At 40.1% G+C, this 17,375-nt stretch overlaps 1 protein-coding gene across 2 annotated transcripts in view; it reads right to left on the minus strand.

Annotated features, from left to right (window-relative positions):
• Window positions 1-17,375, minus strand: part of PRAG1 (PEAK1 related, kinase-activating pseudokinase 1) — a 66,163-nt gene that overhangs the window by 22,025 nt on the left and 26,763 nt on the right. For both annotated transcript variants that reach the window (XM_033176763.1, XM_033176764.1), the window contains exon 4: window positions 581-738. In XM_033176763.1, the coding sequence (XP_033032654.1) occupies window positions 581-738 (158 nt within the window). The remainder of the gene's footprint in view (window positions 1-580; window positions 739-17,375) is intronic.

Consider the following 17,375-nt stretch of genomic DNA (forward strand, 5'->3'; position numbering starts at 1 on the left):
AGGGATATGCCCGATGGAGGACAGACCCACCCACAGGCTTTGGAGCTTAATCCAAAAAGCAGGCTAGATGGTGGCCTAATGAAGTCTTCATGCTTAATTCAGCAAACGTTATGTAAACATCTGCTGTGTCCAGTAAGTGTGTGCGTGTGCGTACATGCACATGTAGATGCAAAAGAGAGAGACAAGAGAGACAGAGAGAGAGAGAGGGGGAGAGAGAGAGAGAGAGGATGTGTAGTTTAGGACTAATCCTGAGGACAGAAGTAGAAAGCAGGCCTGTACATAGATGGCTCATTATGGCTCATTACACAAGGAAACAGGAGCCTTTCAACCTCATCTTCCTCCCGCCATGTTGCCACATCCACACACTTATAATTTGGAGAGGGCAATATGGATGGGTTGGCTTGCGATATAGTCAGTAGATAATTTACTTCAACAGCTCCCTGGAAGAGTCTACTTCATTGAGAAAGCAGGACCAAGACAGTAGTCCTTGCTCAGCCCTTCCAAATCCTGCAAGTAACCCATGACTGGTCTGGAAGGTCCAGGAGAATCTAAGCCTCTCCATCAAGGTCAAGTTTGTTACCTCCATCGCTGCAGGTCCTGGAGTCTGAGGCCAGGCTGTCCGTGGAGCCGGTGGTGAAGCTGACGTGGACACCCCTGAAGGATGGGCTGAGGCTCTCTGCAGAGCCCTGGCTCACTTTTTCCAAATCAGAGCTGCTCTTGTTCATTTTTAAAAGGTGCCTGGAAAAGGTAGGAACAAACAATACAAATAACTCATTCGGTTTCCATTCAGAAACCAGGCTGATGGATCATGAATCTACCATGCTCTTGAAACTGGCCAATGTCAGCAAGTTTATTTAAAAAAAAAAAAAAAAAAAAGGTTTTGGGGAGACAGTAGAGGTTCTCTTCTGAGTCCTTATGTGCATGAATGGCAGGAGACTTCCTGAGTGTGGTTAGGAGAAGCGAGTCTATTAAATTTAAACAAGCACCAAAATTCTTACATGGAAGGAATTGCCTTCATATTCTGACCCCAACTGCCCAAACATTTGTGTCACCTATTATATCCTGTGTAAAATCTCTACAAAGAAAAATAGAGATATTATCATACACACCAATGTGTAGAGATATACAGAGATTGGGTTGTTTTTGCAAGATGCCAGGACAAATGAATTGCAAACTAGGCCTTTACAAGTGGGATTTCTTTTTTTTACCTAGTACTCTTTTGCTAAAGCTTCAAAGGGTCTAGATTGTTTCTTGGAATTAAGGAAAACTTTAAATGTGAACCAGACTTCCAGTGACATGCTTAGATAGAACCAAGTTGACATAACCCTTATTCCAGAACAATGGAACCAACCTTTGCTTTTCTACGAAATCTTTTGTTGCATCTCTAAATAGCATCACCGACAGATCAAGGACAGAAATACCAGCTTCAAGAGAAAAACACTCGCATTGGAGAAAACAGTTCTATTATTAGGTTGGACGTTTAGCTTATTGATTTCTCCTTCCCACTTTCCAAGGGCCACATGAGTATTCATTTCTGATCTGACACTTTCATCAAGAAGGGAGTCAGATCACACCAGGTCCAGTTCTTTCCCTGTTGGTGGAAACCTACATTCGTCTGAACTGATATTTCCTGATGACATTCCTGTTCCTACTACGGCAGATCCATATCTCAATATCGGCTATGGGAAATACACAATACAGTCTTCATTTGACACAAGAACGGGCTTATTTAATGCACATGACCTTACAGTCAAGACTTGATTGGCTGTTCTTTGTGTTCAACATTGCCAGGCCTTGTTTTAATTTTCATAGGCACAGGAACCCCTTGTTTATTAACAGGAGGGTTTAAAGTTTGTTTGTTACCACAAAAAGTGCTCCTTAGAAAACACGTCCTTCTCCCCACTCCCAATCCTTAGAATTGCATTTTTAAAATGTGTTAAAGCTGTCAAATAAAGTGTGACAGTGATGGCAACGTCACGACGGCAACGTTACAAGTAATCTTCATCTTTGTATCTCAGTATCACTGTGGGAATCTTGGAAATATCAGTTCCTTAGGAAATGCTATGGCAGTAGCTGATCTTTATCTAACCTGCTGGCAAAATAAAATCAAAGACAGTTTCATACAATATTCTTATATCCACATCAGATCCACCACTACAAGTTTTCTCCAAGGCAAGCCAGGATATGAAGTCATGCATAACAACTCCTCAGTCTAGGAGAGAAGTCAGCTCTGTGGCTATCCCACTACATTGCTCCCTCCAAAGGGGTCTCTGGAGTTTCTTGGTCTTCAGGCCCAGAAAATCACTAAGAGAGAAACTCCAGCACCATGGCTACGGAGCTGGCACAGCTTCCCACGCCACAAACTTCATGAAATGAACGTAAATAGACAAAACTAAAAAATACATAGATATGTGTATGTATGAGCATATATATTCATACACACACACACACACACACACACACACTTATTTAAAGTAACAGCCAAGATTAAAAGAAAGAACAATTCTCAGGTGCCAGATACAGAGGGAACTCCACACACAGGCAGTACAAGAGATACTTCAATACTAAGTGTATGTTTACTATAGGTTTCAGTAGACGCTGTTTATTAGGCTAAGGATGTTTATGTCTATTTCAAGTTTTCTAAGGTTTTGTATTTCAAAATCATTTTTGGCTATTAGGGTTTATTAAATGTCTTTTCTACATCTATGGGGAAAAAAATGTATTATGTTTCTCCTTTACTTTGTGAATGTGATGAGTTACATTAATAGCTTTTCTTAATTAAGCCATGCTTGCACATGTTGTATGAACTTATTTTACTACACACTGCTGGATTCAGTTTTATTAATATGTAGTTTAAGATTTTTACATTTACATTCAAATAGAGGCTAGCCCATAATTTTTCTTTCTTGTCCTGTCCTTGTCCAATTTGGATATAAAGGTTAAATTAGAATTATAAAATGACGGCTGGGTGCGGTGGCTTCCTCCTGTAATCACAGCACTTTGGGAGGCCAAGGCGGGCAGATCATTTGAGTTCAGGAGTTCAAGACCAGCCTGGTCAATAGGCCAACCCCATCTCTACTAATAACACAAAAACTTGGCCAGGCATAGTGGCGTGTGCCTGGAATCCCAGCTACTCAGGAGACTGAGGCAGTAGAATCGCTTGAACCCAGGAGGCGGAGGTTGCAGTGAGCCAAGATGGAGCCACTGCACTCCGGCCTGGGTGACAGAGTGAAACTGTGTCTAAAAAAAAAAAAAAAAAGAATTATAAAATGAATTGAGTAACTTTCACTTTTTCAATTATCTCATGTAGTTTTTTTTTTGGTTTTTTTTTCTTGAGACGGAGTCTCGCTCTGTCGCCCAGGCTGGAGTGAGTGGCGCGATCTCAGCTCACTGCAAGCTCCGCCTCCCGGGTTCCCGTCATTCTCCTGCCTCAGCCTCCCGAGTAGCTGGGACCACGGGCGCCGCCACCACGCCTGGCTAATGTTTTTGTATTTTCAGTAGAGACGGGGTTTCACAGTGTTAGCCGGGATGGTCTCCATCTCCTGACATCGTGATCCGCCGGTCTCGGCCTCCCAAAGCGCTGGGATTACAGCCGTGAGCCACCGCACTGGGCCTTATCTCATGTAATTTTTATAAGATAAGCATTATGTGTTCTCCGGAAGATTGTGAAAACTTGCCTATAAAACCATCAAGGACCAGTTGCTGTATAAGTGAGATCAGTAAAGATCTGGTTCTGGGCCGGGCGCGGTGGCTCAAGCCTGTAATCCCAGCACTTTCGGAGGCCGAGGCGGGCGGATCACGAGGTCAGGAGATCGAGACCATCCTGGCTAATACGGTGAAACCCCGTCTCTACTAAAAATACAAAAACTAGCCGGGCGAGGTGGCGGCGCCTGTAGTCCCAGCTACTCGGGAGGCTGAGGCAGGAGAATGGCGGGAACCCGGGAGGCGGAGCTTGCAGGGAGCCGAGATCGCGCCACTCACTCCAGCCTGGGCGGCAGAGCCAGACTCCGTCTCAAAAAAAAAAAAAAAAAAAAAAAAAAAGGATCTGGTTCTGATAAATCTAGGACCAACATTTTCAAGACAGAGGCCCAAGAAACAGACTGGAGGATTAACAAGTCAATTCATGGTACTCACACCAGCTATTTATGATGTAAAGAAAGAAAGAAAGTAGAGCCATATCTCATACCATATAGAAACATGAATTTTCAACAGAAAAGAAACACCCATTAAATTTTAAATTCATCAGAAAAAATAACAGAGAAAACTTTATGAACTTGGGGTAGGAAATAACTTTAAAAATAAGGGCTAAAAACAGCAATATAAAGAAAAAGATAAATCTGACTACTTTAAAACTTAAAACTTCTGCCTGATAACATAAAATGGTTTTTCACCATTAAAAAGTGAAAAAACAAAAAACAAAAAACAAACCTTGGAGTAGCCAACTCACATCTTTGCAACCCACATAACTAATAAAGTATTGGTATGCAGAATAGAAAAAGAGTGCCTATAAATCTAAGAAACAGACAAATGACCCCATTTTTAAAGTGGAAATGAACAGGCAACTCACAAATGAAACATGAAAGGCCATTCAACACATGAAAAGATGATTAAATTTATGAATGATCAGATTATAAATAAAACAGGATTTCATTTCATACCCATCAGATTGGACTGGCAACATCAGATTTTGTTAAAGATCTAGAGAACTAGGAACTCTCTCACACTGTTTCTGAGACTGTAGATTGGTAAGCTCCCACACAGGACGACAATGTGATGAATCTTGTGAAGTTAAATACACACATTCGTATAATCCAATCACTCCGTTTTTGGGTATATATATTCTTGAGCAATGTCACTTAACTAGGAATGAATGAATGGCTAAGTCACTTGAATGGGTCACTAGCAGTTTATTGACTAGCAGTTTATTTTAACAAAATAGAACAGAACAGAAAATATGAAAATATATAGAAAGGATTTGTGAAACTTCACTTTGTAAAACTTTTGTTTCAGATGTGTGTGTTTGTTGGGTCATGATATTAAATATGTTTCTTACTGTTGGTCATGGTTTTTAAAAAAGGTTAAAAATTACTGCTCTAGAATATGAGTCGACAACGTCTTCCTTAAAGGGCCAGATGGTAAATATTTTAGGCTCATAAACCATAAGGACTCTGTTGCAACTACAGAACTCTGCTGTTGTAGCTGGAAAGCCACCATAGAAATTAGTGGCATGTTTTCTAATAAAGCTTTATTTACAAAAACAGATGGCTGGCATGTGGGCAATCAGTTACTGGTTGGTCTTGACCAGCCTTGTCCAGTAGAATTATAATGCAAGCCATATATGTAATTTAAAATTTTCTAGTAGCCTCATTTAAAAAATATAAAATAAATGGGAAAAAATAATTTTAGTAATATATTTTAACATAATGTATTCAAAATATTGTCATTTTAATCTGTAATCAGTATAACCTATATCAATTATTAATGAGATATTCCATATTTTTCATTCTAAGTCTTTAAAATATGGCATGCATTTTTTATTTACATACATTGCAATTCTAACTAACCACATTTTAAACTAGTGGCTACCATACTGTGCAGTACAGAGCAAGAGAAACTCTTATAAGTGGAGAAAGGTGTTCATAATGTTACAAATAGCAAATAACCTTGTAAACTGTTAAACTGTGCTTCAACAAAAGAATGAAAACATTGTGGTATAGTCTTTTAGTGGGATGCTTTATAGCCATCAAAAAAAATGAACTGGATTTTAGGGTAGCAATATGAAAGAATATCTTAAAATGCTGAGTATTAAAAGTAATTTACTTTTAAAAGGCTCAAGTAAAGTGTGATGCCATTTGTATACAGATTAAAAACATGTAAGGATATATACAGATTTTATAGAGCACATAATAAAATGTAAATAGTACTCATCAACTTCAAGACAATGATTGCTCTGGGTAGCAATGGGAGGTTGAAATGGGAATTGGGTAGGGAGGGATCTTCCACAGTAGCAGTAATAGTTTATTTTTAAAAATTCTAAAGCAAATGGCAAAATGTTAATATTTGAAAAATCTTAGGGAACACCTGCAGGTCAGTTAAATTATTATCTGAACTTAATTGCATGCTTGGAATATTTGATACACTAAAAATGAAAATTTCTAGTGAGAAAGCAAATCACAGGGCCTGAATGAGGGCAGGGGGTGACTGCTCCTGTTGATCTGTTATTGTGCCTCTGGGAGGCAAGGAATACACAAAATAACACAGTGGGATTTCTATCAGACCCCTGAGCGGGAACAGGTAGTCTCAACGAGGGTTGGTACAGAGCACCGCTGTGGCTGGAAACAGTTGCATCATAGACGTAACTACTCTTTTAAGACTTGGGAGTTAACGCTTCTGTCTATAGTTACTATGAGGCAGAAGTCACTGCTGTCAAAACTCTCATCAAGTGAATGCAGACAAAATTAGTCTATCCCTGTAATTACAGGATAAATTATCCGCAGGGTGTGTGTGTGTGTGTGTGTGTGTGTGTGTGTGTGTTAGGGAGGAAGGGAGCCTCCCAAAGTGGACAGTGGACTTTGGTAAATTTCAGTTTCTAAGCCACAAGTGGAATTTTCATGGCTTTTGGGATCTAACCGCTGCTTCTTTACTGGTAAAGCTTGAGAAATCCAGGTATCCTGCCAGGTCACTAAAACCGAATAGGTGACCAGGCATGGTGGCCCAAGCCTGTAATCCCAGCACGTTAGGAGGCTGAGGTGGGAGGATCACTTGAGCCTGGAAGTTTGAGACCAGCCTAAGCAACATAGTGAGACCCTGTCTCTATAAAAAAAGAAAAAAAAAAGAAAGAAAGAAAAAGAAAATCAGAAATCAGTAGGCATTTGGAATGCTCTGTTGTCAATGGGGATATAATATGTCTTCTAATACACATGTAGGTGACCCTTTTGCTTAATAGCAAAATCTTAAGGCTGGACACAATGGCTCACACCTGTAATCCCAGCATTTTGGGAGGCAGAGGCAGGTGGATCACTTGAGGCCAGGAGTTTGAGACCACTCCGGCCAACATGGCAAAACCCCATCTCCACTAAAAACAAACCAAAAAATTAGCTGGGCATGGTGGTGCATGTCTGTAGTCCCAGCTACTCAGGAGACTAAGGCAGGAGAATCGCTTGAATCCAGGAGGTGGAGGTTGCAGTGAGCTGAGATGGAGCCACTGCACTCCAGCCTGGGTGACAGAGTGAGACTCTGTCTCAAAAATAAAATAAAATAAAATAAAATAAAATAAAACCTTACAATGGATGACTCTTTCCTATGAACTGCATTAAAAAGCATCCGCCCTGGAAACCTGTACAATCTGTACTTTTTGAGAACTGCCACTTTAATTAGGGCATGAGCAAAACCACATCAAATTTAAAAATGAAAAGGAAGCTTACCATCAAAGCACAGACTTACAATCAAGTTGTTTTTGTGTCTTTACACTGTGTGTCAAATAGACTTCTTAAGAATCCCTGGAAAAGGCTTACTATTGCAAAGGTGACTTCTCTGAGCCCTAATGGATTGTTCTATCAGACGTGAAGCCAAATGACAATGAGTGTACTCAACACGGTATAGCAAGACTACTTCGTTTTTTTAAAGGCACTTTTCCCTCATTAATAATACTTTGATCTGTCTTTCACAAAACTGGTGCAAACCATCTGCAAAATACTTCCACGGACAAAAACCTCATACTCCAATCTTTTCTCTCTGGTTAGTGAATAACATTCTTATCAGCTACAGTGAGAGTACAGTCTCCACAGATGTCTTCACTCACGTAGTGTGATAAAAGGCGTCTTGTGCTTAACCTCAAACTTCCTTTCTGCCTCCCGCTGTTGATTACATACAGCCCAGGCGGGCAGGGTGAAATGTACAGGCCAGTGGCACAGCGTCCTCAGAGCCCCAGCCCTGCAGCTGCTGCCCAGTGTTTTGAGAATAGCTTTTCCCTCCATTGTCCTTAGAGAGAGAGGTTTTGCCAGAGTGGTCTCCATACTATGTTGGTGGAAAGCTGGAAAAAAAGACTCCAGCCGGAAGAGCCATCTGCTAGACTTCCTCATTTGTAGGAACAAGCCTCATCTAAAAATACCTCTGAAGCTTTCAGAATGAGAGCTTTCAGAATGCCCACAATCCTTAACGGATGCCCCAGTGTGCAGCAGAGAGTGAATCTCAGACTTTCCATGGCTGCTAGAATCCTCATATGACAGCAATATTCAAAGTGTGATTGCGGCCGATTTTCGTTCTCACTGCCCCTGACTTTTGTTCGGTTCACATACATTTGGCCGAGAGCTTTCTGCCACTGGAGCGGAACCTTTGAAAACCCACATAGTGCCAGCGTGCAGTTTCAGACGGGCTCTCTAAATCCCAGCATGCATTTACACCACTGGCTCTTGGGATGGGTCAAATGTACCAGTAAGTTTACCCAAAGGATCTGGAGAAGATCTAAAGTAAAGTTTCAGAGAATCAAATGAATGCTCTGAAAGCATGAACAAGTTTTTAAAAAGTCTATACACGTTTTTTCAATTAAGAAGAAGAAAGGAAAAGACTGGTTTTAAACTCAAACAACCAATAATTGTCTTAATCAAAGACTTGAGAACCTCTTACCATTCTAGACTCGGGCCGTGGTGCCGTCCTCATCAGTGAGGCCTCCCCGGCCTCGTGACCAGCTGGGATAGTGACTTCAGGGTCCCAAGGGGCAGCCCTTGGGTGTGAGGAGCCAGCTTCAGAGGCAGCTGGAATGCTTCTCCAGGCTGCTGTGAATTCACCAGCTCAGAGCTCTCTGTTTCCCTTCAGTTCCTCTCTGACTTTTCTATAAAATGCACTTCCTGCAAAAGCACAGGAAAACAGAGACGGCTCTGCCTCTCTGACCTGCAGCTTTCAATCTCCAATTGTCTTATTTGGCTCCATGATTCAAAGCCATTCAAATATGCTCTAGAATACATTAAGTTTCTCTCCATTTATTCTCTACTATTTAGCCACTCACTAAAGTCAAAATCATTAAGCAAATCAAGTTTTCTTGGTGGATAAGAACACCCTGTTTTTAACTTATTATATGCCTGTATTACCTGCAGTGGATCTTCCTCCTTGTCTATCCTCAATACCTTTCCCAGGCTTTTCAGCATTAAGTCTACTTTGTGCCAAGTACTGTTAGGTGTTGGGGATACAATGGTTAACAGAACTGACAAGATCCCTGTGCTTGAACAAACCTACAGACCTAGAAGAGAAATATTTACCAAGCTCCTCTAGTGAGAGACCAATTAACATCTTCTTTTTAATTTTTTTTTTTATTTTTTGAGGCAGTCTCACTCTGTCACCCAGGCTGGAGTACAGTGGCATGATCTCAGCTCACTGCAACCTCTGTCACCCAGGCTGGAGTGCAGTGGCATGATCTTGGTTCACTACAACTTCTGCCTCCCAGGTTCAAGAGATTTTCATGCTTCAGCCTCCCGTGTGGCTAGGACTACAAGTGCACGCCACCACACCCGGCTAAGTTTTGTATTTTTAATAGAGACAGGGTTTCTCCATGTTGGCTAGGCTGGTCTTGAACTTCTGAGCTGAAGTAATCTACCTGCCTCAGGTTTTCAAAGTGCTGGGATTACAGGCATGAGCCACCGCGCCCGGCAATCCACATCTTCAGAGAATATTTGCAACCTTGGTAAAAGCACCCTGACTCAAAATCTTTGTAAAATACTGTTCTCATGATGATGGACGATCCTGTAAGAGTCATACCTGGCACTCCTATAAGGATTCTCTCTAGCTTGGCCACCATGTTGGATTGACTCAGGTCCTCGGTAGTGACAGAAACACACATCTCAGATTTTCCTTGACAATCTCAATTTCAAATATTCCCCCATAGTCTATTCATCCAATTGTACGCATTCCAACACATTCCTAGATTTCTGGTTTAGGAAACAAAGTATCACCATTTTGGTTAACATACTGCTACTTCCCCTCCTAAATCCTCTGTTCCAAGCAGGCTCATCTTTGTCTTTTGATTGTCTCCAAACCACCAAAGTGCTCCTTCTTTTTTAGAGAATCCTAAACGTGGCTCAGAGGAAATGTTCCTCTCTGCCTTTCAAACCATCTCCATCCTCAAGACCCAGCATCAGTTTCACTTACCTACAAATTCCTCCCAAACTATTTCAGTCTTCTCTGACCCTTCTCATCCTTCTGGAACTCACACTGCACTGAGTCTGAATCACATCACTGAGCATTTGGTTATAATTCTGGTTAAATTATTCTAATTGTTTGATGTGAAATAGACTTGTAACCATCCCAAAATTATAAATGGTTTGAGGAGCTGTGTCACAGTTGAGACGTGCTGGAACACAGAGTCATTATTAAATAGTTCTTGATTAAGTTTATCTGCCTCTGTGTTGAGGCCGTGGTGGCATCTGGGAGAATGTTTCCTTTAAGAAAGAATTACACTTGCCCAGCAAAACTTGCAAAAGGCAGGAACACAGAGCAACTGATAACCATCAAGAATACTGGATTCAACAGCTGAAACTTTCTCATATCTACTTGGTTGGTACAAAAGTAATTGTGTTTTTTGCCATTACTACAAAAACACCCGTTCTAACATATTCTGAATTTTCACAAACCTTGTAGTTTTTAAATGCTTTTTTATCCAGAAGAGAGGATGAGAAAGGCAGATAACTAAGCTGGGGAAGTTGCTATTATTATTATTAATTATTATTTTATTTATTTATTTTTTGAGACGGAGTCTTGCTCTGTCACCCAGGCTGGAGTGCAGTGGCGCAATCTCGGCTCCACCTCCTGGGTTCACACCATTCTCCTGCCTCAGTCTCATGAGTAGCTGGGACTACAGGCACCTGTCACCACGCCCAGCTATTTTTTTGTATTTTTAGTAGAGATGGGGTTTCACCGTGTTAGCCAGGATGGTCTCGATCTCCCGACCTCGTGATCCACCTGCCTCAGCCTCCCAAAGTGCTGAGATTACAGGCGTGACTCACCGCGCCTGGCCAGTTTCTATTATTTTTATCATTGGAGATTTTTGATGAAGATGCTAAGGGAGCTATTTTGCAAATGCCTAAATGCCACCTGAAAAAATGGATAGGGTCAATCTGCTCTGGGGGCATGTTTTCTGCCCGCTGATTTATTAGCATGCATAAAAATAGGAAATCAGTTTCATCTTTGATCAGATGACCTCTGTGGTCCCCATGGTGCAGGCCTGTTCATTTGTATTTTCAGTTAACGCACTAGTGACTCTTCTGGAGCTCGACAAGTTTAAAAGCCCTTTGTTTCAACTTCACATTCAGTAGAAACCATTTAACACAGGAATAAAGTCATAGTTACATTAAAAGATAGGAAAATACACACACACACACAAACACACACCGCACAAACACACATACATGCACACACACACATTTAGGTTACTAGTTGGTTTCAATCAAGGATAAAAATTCTTAAATTGGTCAGATGAAGTCTGCCCTGACTATATACAGATATACTTTAGGATGAGAGATACAAACATTTTTTAAAGATGACTATTCAGATTTCAGAAAAGCAAGTCTTTTATTTGTGACCCCAGCCTACACAGTTGTGGACTTTTCCAAAGAAGCGCTGGGCTGCCTGCTACAGGAATGAGGATGGCAGATGTTTAGGGGTATACAAGTGTGGAAGTTTCAGCTGAGGCTGCAGACAGGGAGATGGAACTGCTGATGAGCAGCTAAGAGAGTGATGAAGAACTCATAGCTTGGCTCCATCACCCTTGTACAGTACACTTTCATCTCTAAAATGATCATCTAAGAACAACGTGTTCCAGCTCATGGCCTGGAAAGTCAAGGAGGAAACTCACATCTGTTCACACAAGAGGAGCAGATGGGAAGAGAAGGAGATGAAAAGAGAAAAAGTGGGAACTAAAGACAGAGTAACTGCAATCCACAAAAGGGCCTCTCCTACCAGCTGCCTTGCCTATAGGCAAGCACAGTGTCCCAGGGCCCTCAGGAGCTACTAGGAAGAACAATGATGCTAGCAGTTGAATAACTTCCTAGACGGATTTCAAAGTCACCAAGGATGGCCAATGGTGTGGTGGTTAAGAGCATGAACACTGCTGCTTCACTGCCTGGGTTCGGGTCCTGACTCACTGCTTCCTGGCTGTGTGTTTTGGAAAAGGCCCCTAATCTCTCTCTGTTCCAGCTTCCCATCTATAAAATGTGGATAATGACAACACATACCTTATGCAGTTATAAGATTCAATGAGTTCATATTTATAAACTGCTAAAAACAGCACCATGTTTATAGAAAGTGCTGGTTAAATGGATGGATGGATGGATGGATGGATGGATGGATGGATGAATAGATCAATGGATGGATAAACAGGCAGACAGAGGACTTCTGCAGTCTCCAGTAAACTGAGTGTATTAGTTTGTTCTCATATTGCTATAAAAAATACCTGGGACCGGGTAATGTATAAAGAAAACAGGTTAATTGGCTCATGGTTCCACAGGCTGCACGGGAAGCATGATGTTGGCATATGGTGGGCTTCTGGGGAGGCCTCATGAAACTTACAAACACGGCAGAAGGCAAATGGGGAGTGAGCACTTCACATGGCAAGAGTAGGAGGAAGAGAGTAAGGGAGGTGCCACACACTCTTTTGAACAACTGGATCTCATGAGAACAGCACTAAAGGGGGAAATCTGCTCCCATGATCAAATCACCTCCCGCCAGACCCCACCTCCAATACTGGGGATGATAATTCAACATGAGATTTAGGTGGGGACACACATCCAAACCATATAACTGAATAATCTTTTTGCTATCGACAGAAGCAGAAATCTTCAGATAGTCTAGAGGTTCACCCTACCTTGATGTCTCTACTTTTACTACAACATGTAAAAGATCTGCAAGGAAAGATAAATAGAGTGATGCTTTGAGGACATGCATTATTCTAAAATCACAAGAAAGAGTTGATTTGTCCATTGACCAGACCTCATTTTGAATTTGTGTGTTCAAGAACTAGATAATTTATAGTATAGCTCTAGATCCAGGAGTTGACATATTCCTCAGCTAATCAGGTTGTTTAGCTCTATCACTTCCCGTTCAGTATATGAAAATCTAGAAAGAGTACAACCTATTTAATTACATCAGCCTGCCTTCCCCTTGCAAAAACGAATCTCCCATGAGTATCCTTAGCCTCCTAGAATTTTCCTTTCTCCCTTCACACCATCTCCTCATCCCCCAGCACACACCTACCTCTGGTGTTTAGTTAAACAAAAACACTAGTGAGTTGTTACCCACTTGTGAGTCACCGCAGTTCTGGGCCTGATCGATTCCTATTGAAATCCCACCAAGATCTACTGTGCTTGACCAGAATCTTTGTGTTTCTAGACTAATGGTTTTGGTGACCTTGCTTTCAGAATTCTCAGACCCCACTTTTCTTGATTTGGTAAATATTTCAAATTCACTTTGTTGACCCAGCTTCAGTGTATTTTATACTAGACTTCATTTCTACCCGCCTACCTTGGGAGGTTATTTGGACCAAAGCTCTTAGGATGAGCTACTTTGCTATTCTTCATGCTGGGGCAGACTTTTGCCCAATAAGGACCAGGCACCATCACAGGTTCTCTCCACACTCCCTAATCAATTCTTCACTCTCTTATCTGTATCTCACCAGGTCCAGCTCCCAGACTCAGTTGACTTCCCCATTCTGGATATCCCCAAGCATTTTCCATCCTCATTCCCGTACCAGGCAGCCCAGTGCTTCTCCAGGAAAGTCCACAACTATGCAGATTGGGGCCACAATTAATTCATACTAGCTCTCAGGGCTCCCTGGTAATGCTTGTACTTGACCCAAATCAGCTGTTCCAAGCATTCGTCACTTTTATTCATCTTCTTAGTCACCATACTCACCTTTCCGGTAAGTCCTCTCTCTATCTCTCCATGACTCACAGTTTCTTTTCCTGTTAGTTCTTAAGTGCAGAGAAGTGAGATGATCATATATCTAATTAATGATACATTTTTACATTGGTCTGCATTATTTTAGTTTTTCCCTTCATCTCTAGCCCTACTCTAATTACCCACTTTCCCAATATCTCACTTTTAGGTATACACACTACATTTGGTATATCTGTATATTTGTTGTATATCTTGAGTTTTTCTTTGAATAAAGATTTTGGACCTGCTTACAAAAAATCCATTTTAGCTTTAAGGTCATACATAAGCTGAAGGTGAAGGGATGGAAGAAGATATTCCATGCAAATAATAACCAAAAGAGAGCAGAGGTGGCAATATTTATATGAGATAAAATAGACTCCAAGTCAAAAATGGTTACAAGAGACAAAGAAGGGGATCATTTAATAATAAAGGGGGTAATTTATCAAGAGGACATAACACTTGTAAATACATATTTACAAACATTATAGTATCTAAATATAAAAGGCAAATATTCATGAACATAAAAGAAGAAATAGATAGCAATATAATTATAGTAGGAGACTTCAACACCTCATTTTCAACAATGTGATAGATCAACCAGACAGAAAATTAATAAAGAAATACTGAACTGGAATTAAACTTTAGACCAAATGGAACTAAAAGGCATATATCGAACTTTGCATATAACAGCAGCATTCTTCTCTAACACACAGGGAACATTTTCTAGGATAGACCATATGTTCGGCCGTAAAACAAGTCTTATCAAATTCAGGAAAATTGAAATCATATCTAGTATTGTTTCCAACCACAACAGTGTGAAATTAGAACACAATAACATGAGGAATTTTGCAAAATTCACAGATATGTGCGAATTAAACAACACGCTCCCACAACAACCAGTAGTTAAAGAAAAAAATCACAGAAATTAAAAAATTATCTTGAGAAAAATTACAATAGAAACACAATATATCAAAATGTATAGGATGCAGAAAAAGTAGTTCTTAGAGGAAATTCTATAGCAATAAATGCCTTTGTTAAAAAAGAGAGAAGAGGCCGGGCGTGGTGGCTCACGCCTGTAATCCCAGCACTTTGGGAGGCTGAGGCGGGCAGATCACGAGGTCAGAAGATCGAGACCATCCTGGCTAACATGGTCAAACCCCGTCTCTACTAAAAATACAACAAATTAGCCGGGCGTGGTGACAGGCGCCTGTAGTCCCAGCTACTCGGGAGGCTGAGGCAGGAGAATGGCGTGAACCCGGGAGGTGGAGCTTGCAGTGAGCCGAGATTGCACCACCGCACTCCAGCCTGGGAGACAGAGTGAGATTCCGTCTCAAAAAAAAAAAAAAGAGAGAGAGAGAGAAAGATCCCAAATTAATAGTGTAACATTATATAACTCAAGGAAGTAGAAAAAGGACAAAACCAGTGTTGTGGCTTATGCCTGTAATTCCAGAACTTTGGGAGGCCAAAGCTGAAAGACTGTTTGAGCCTAGGAGTTTGAGTCTGCAGTAAGCTATGACTGATCCACTGCAATCTAGCCTGAGTGACAGAGTGAGGCCCTGTTTCAAAAGAGAAGAAGGGGAAGAAGAGGAGGAGGAGGAGGAGGAGGAGGAGGAGGAGAAGAAGAAGAAGAAGAAGAAGAAGAAGAAGAAGAAGAAGAAGAAGAAGAAGTAGTAGTAGTAGTAGTAGTAGTAGTAGTAGTAGTAGTAGTAGAAGAGGAAGAAGACCACCCATTGCACAAGGAAGGAAATAATAAAGATTAGAACAAAAATAAATAAAATAAAGAATAGAAAAGCCACATAAGGAAAAAAAGTCAATAGAACTGAGAATTGCTCCTTTGAAAAAAAACAGGCAAAATCAACAAACCCCTAGATAGACTAAGAAAATAAGGAGCGAAGACTCAAATAAATAAAATCAGAAATGAAAGTGGCGACATTGTAACAGATGTCTCAGAAATAAAAAAGCTCATAAGGGACTATTATGAACAATTATATGCCAACAAATTGGATGACAGAGAGAAAATGGATAAATTCCTAGATTCAATATTGAATCAGGAAGAAATAAAAAGGTTGAACAGACCAATAACAAATAAAGAGATTGAAGAAGTAATTAAAAACCTTCTAACGAAGAAAACCCCAGGACCAGATGGCTTCACAGTTGAATTCTGCCAAACATTCAAAGAACAATTATTACCAATACTTCTTAAATTCTTCCAAAAAAATAAAATAAATAAAGCTAGAGGGAATACTTCTAAACACACTTTATGAGGCCTGCATCACCTTGATTCTGAAGCTTGACAAAGATATCACAAGAAAAGAAAAAGTACAGGCCAATATTGCTGATGAATAGTAATTCAATTCTCAATAAAGTATTGCAGACTGAATTCAACAATACATTCAAAAGATTATGCAATGTGACCAAGTAGGATTTATCCCTGGCATGCAAGGCTGGTTTGGCATATACAAATAAATCATTGTGATATGTCACATTAAGAGAAAGAAGGATAAAAACCACACCTAAATTGACACAGAAAAAGCATTTGACAAAGTCCAGCATCTTTTCTTGAAAAAAAACTCTTAACAGCTTGGATATAAAAGAAAAGTTCCTCAACATAATAAAAGCCATTTATGAAAAACTCACAGCTAATATAATAAGCAATGGGGAACAACTAAACGTTTTTCCATTAAGATCCAGTAGTAGGCAAATACACCCACTTCTACCACTTCATATTCATCATTGTATTGGAGGTACTAACAAGAGTAATCAGACAAGAAAAAAAAAAAAAAGGCATCCAAATAAAAAAGGAAGAAGTAAAATTATCTCTATTTACAGATGATATAATCTTGTTTGTAGAAAATCCCAAGAATTCCACCAAAAAAAGAACTAAAATGAATTCAGTAAAGTTGCAGGATAGAAGATCTACATACAAAAACCAGTAGCATTTCTACACACAAATAACAATCTAGGTGAAAATAAAAAATCAAGAAAACAATCCAACTTACAATGGCATAAAAAATTAGGAATAAACTTAACCAATGAGGTGAAAGATTTGTATACTGAAAACCATAAAACATTAAATGCAAGAAATTGAAGAGGACATAATTAAATGCAAAGATATACCATGTTCATGGATCAGAAGAATTAATATTGTTGAAATGTCCACACCACCAAAAGTGATATACAGATTTAATGCAATCACTATCAAAATTCCAATGGCATTCTTCACAGAAATAGAAAAAACAATCCTAAAATTCATATGGAACCACAAAAAAAGCCTTCAAATAGTCAAAGCAGTATTGAGAAAGAAAAAAGAAAAGATGAATTTGGAGCCTTCATACTTCCTGATTTTAAATTATATTACAAGGCTATAGTAATCAAAAAGAGTATGGTAGTGGCATAAAACCAGAATCATAGAGCAATGAAACAGAATAGAGAGATCAGAAATTGATCCAGACATA

The sequence above is a fragment of the Trachypithecus francoisi genome, unplaced genomic scaffold (genome assembly GCF_009764315.1).
Source record: "Trachypithecus francoisi isolate TF-2019V2 unplaced genomic scaffold, Tfra_2.0 Contig01554, whole genome shotgun sequence".
NCBI lineage: Eukaryota > Metazoa > Chordata > Mammalia > Primates > Cercopithecidae > Trachypithecus > Trachypithecus francoisi.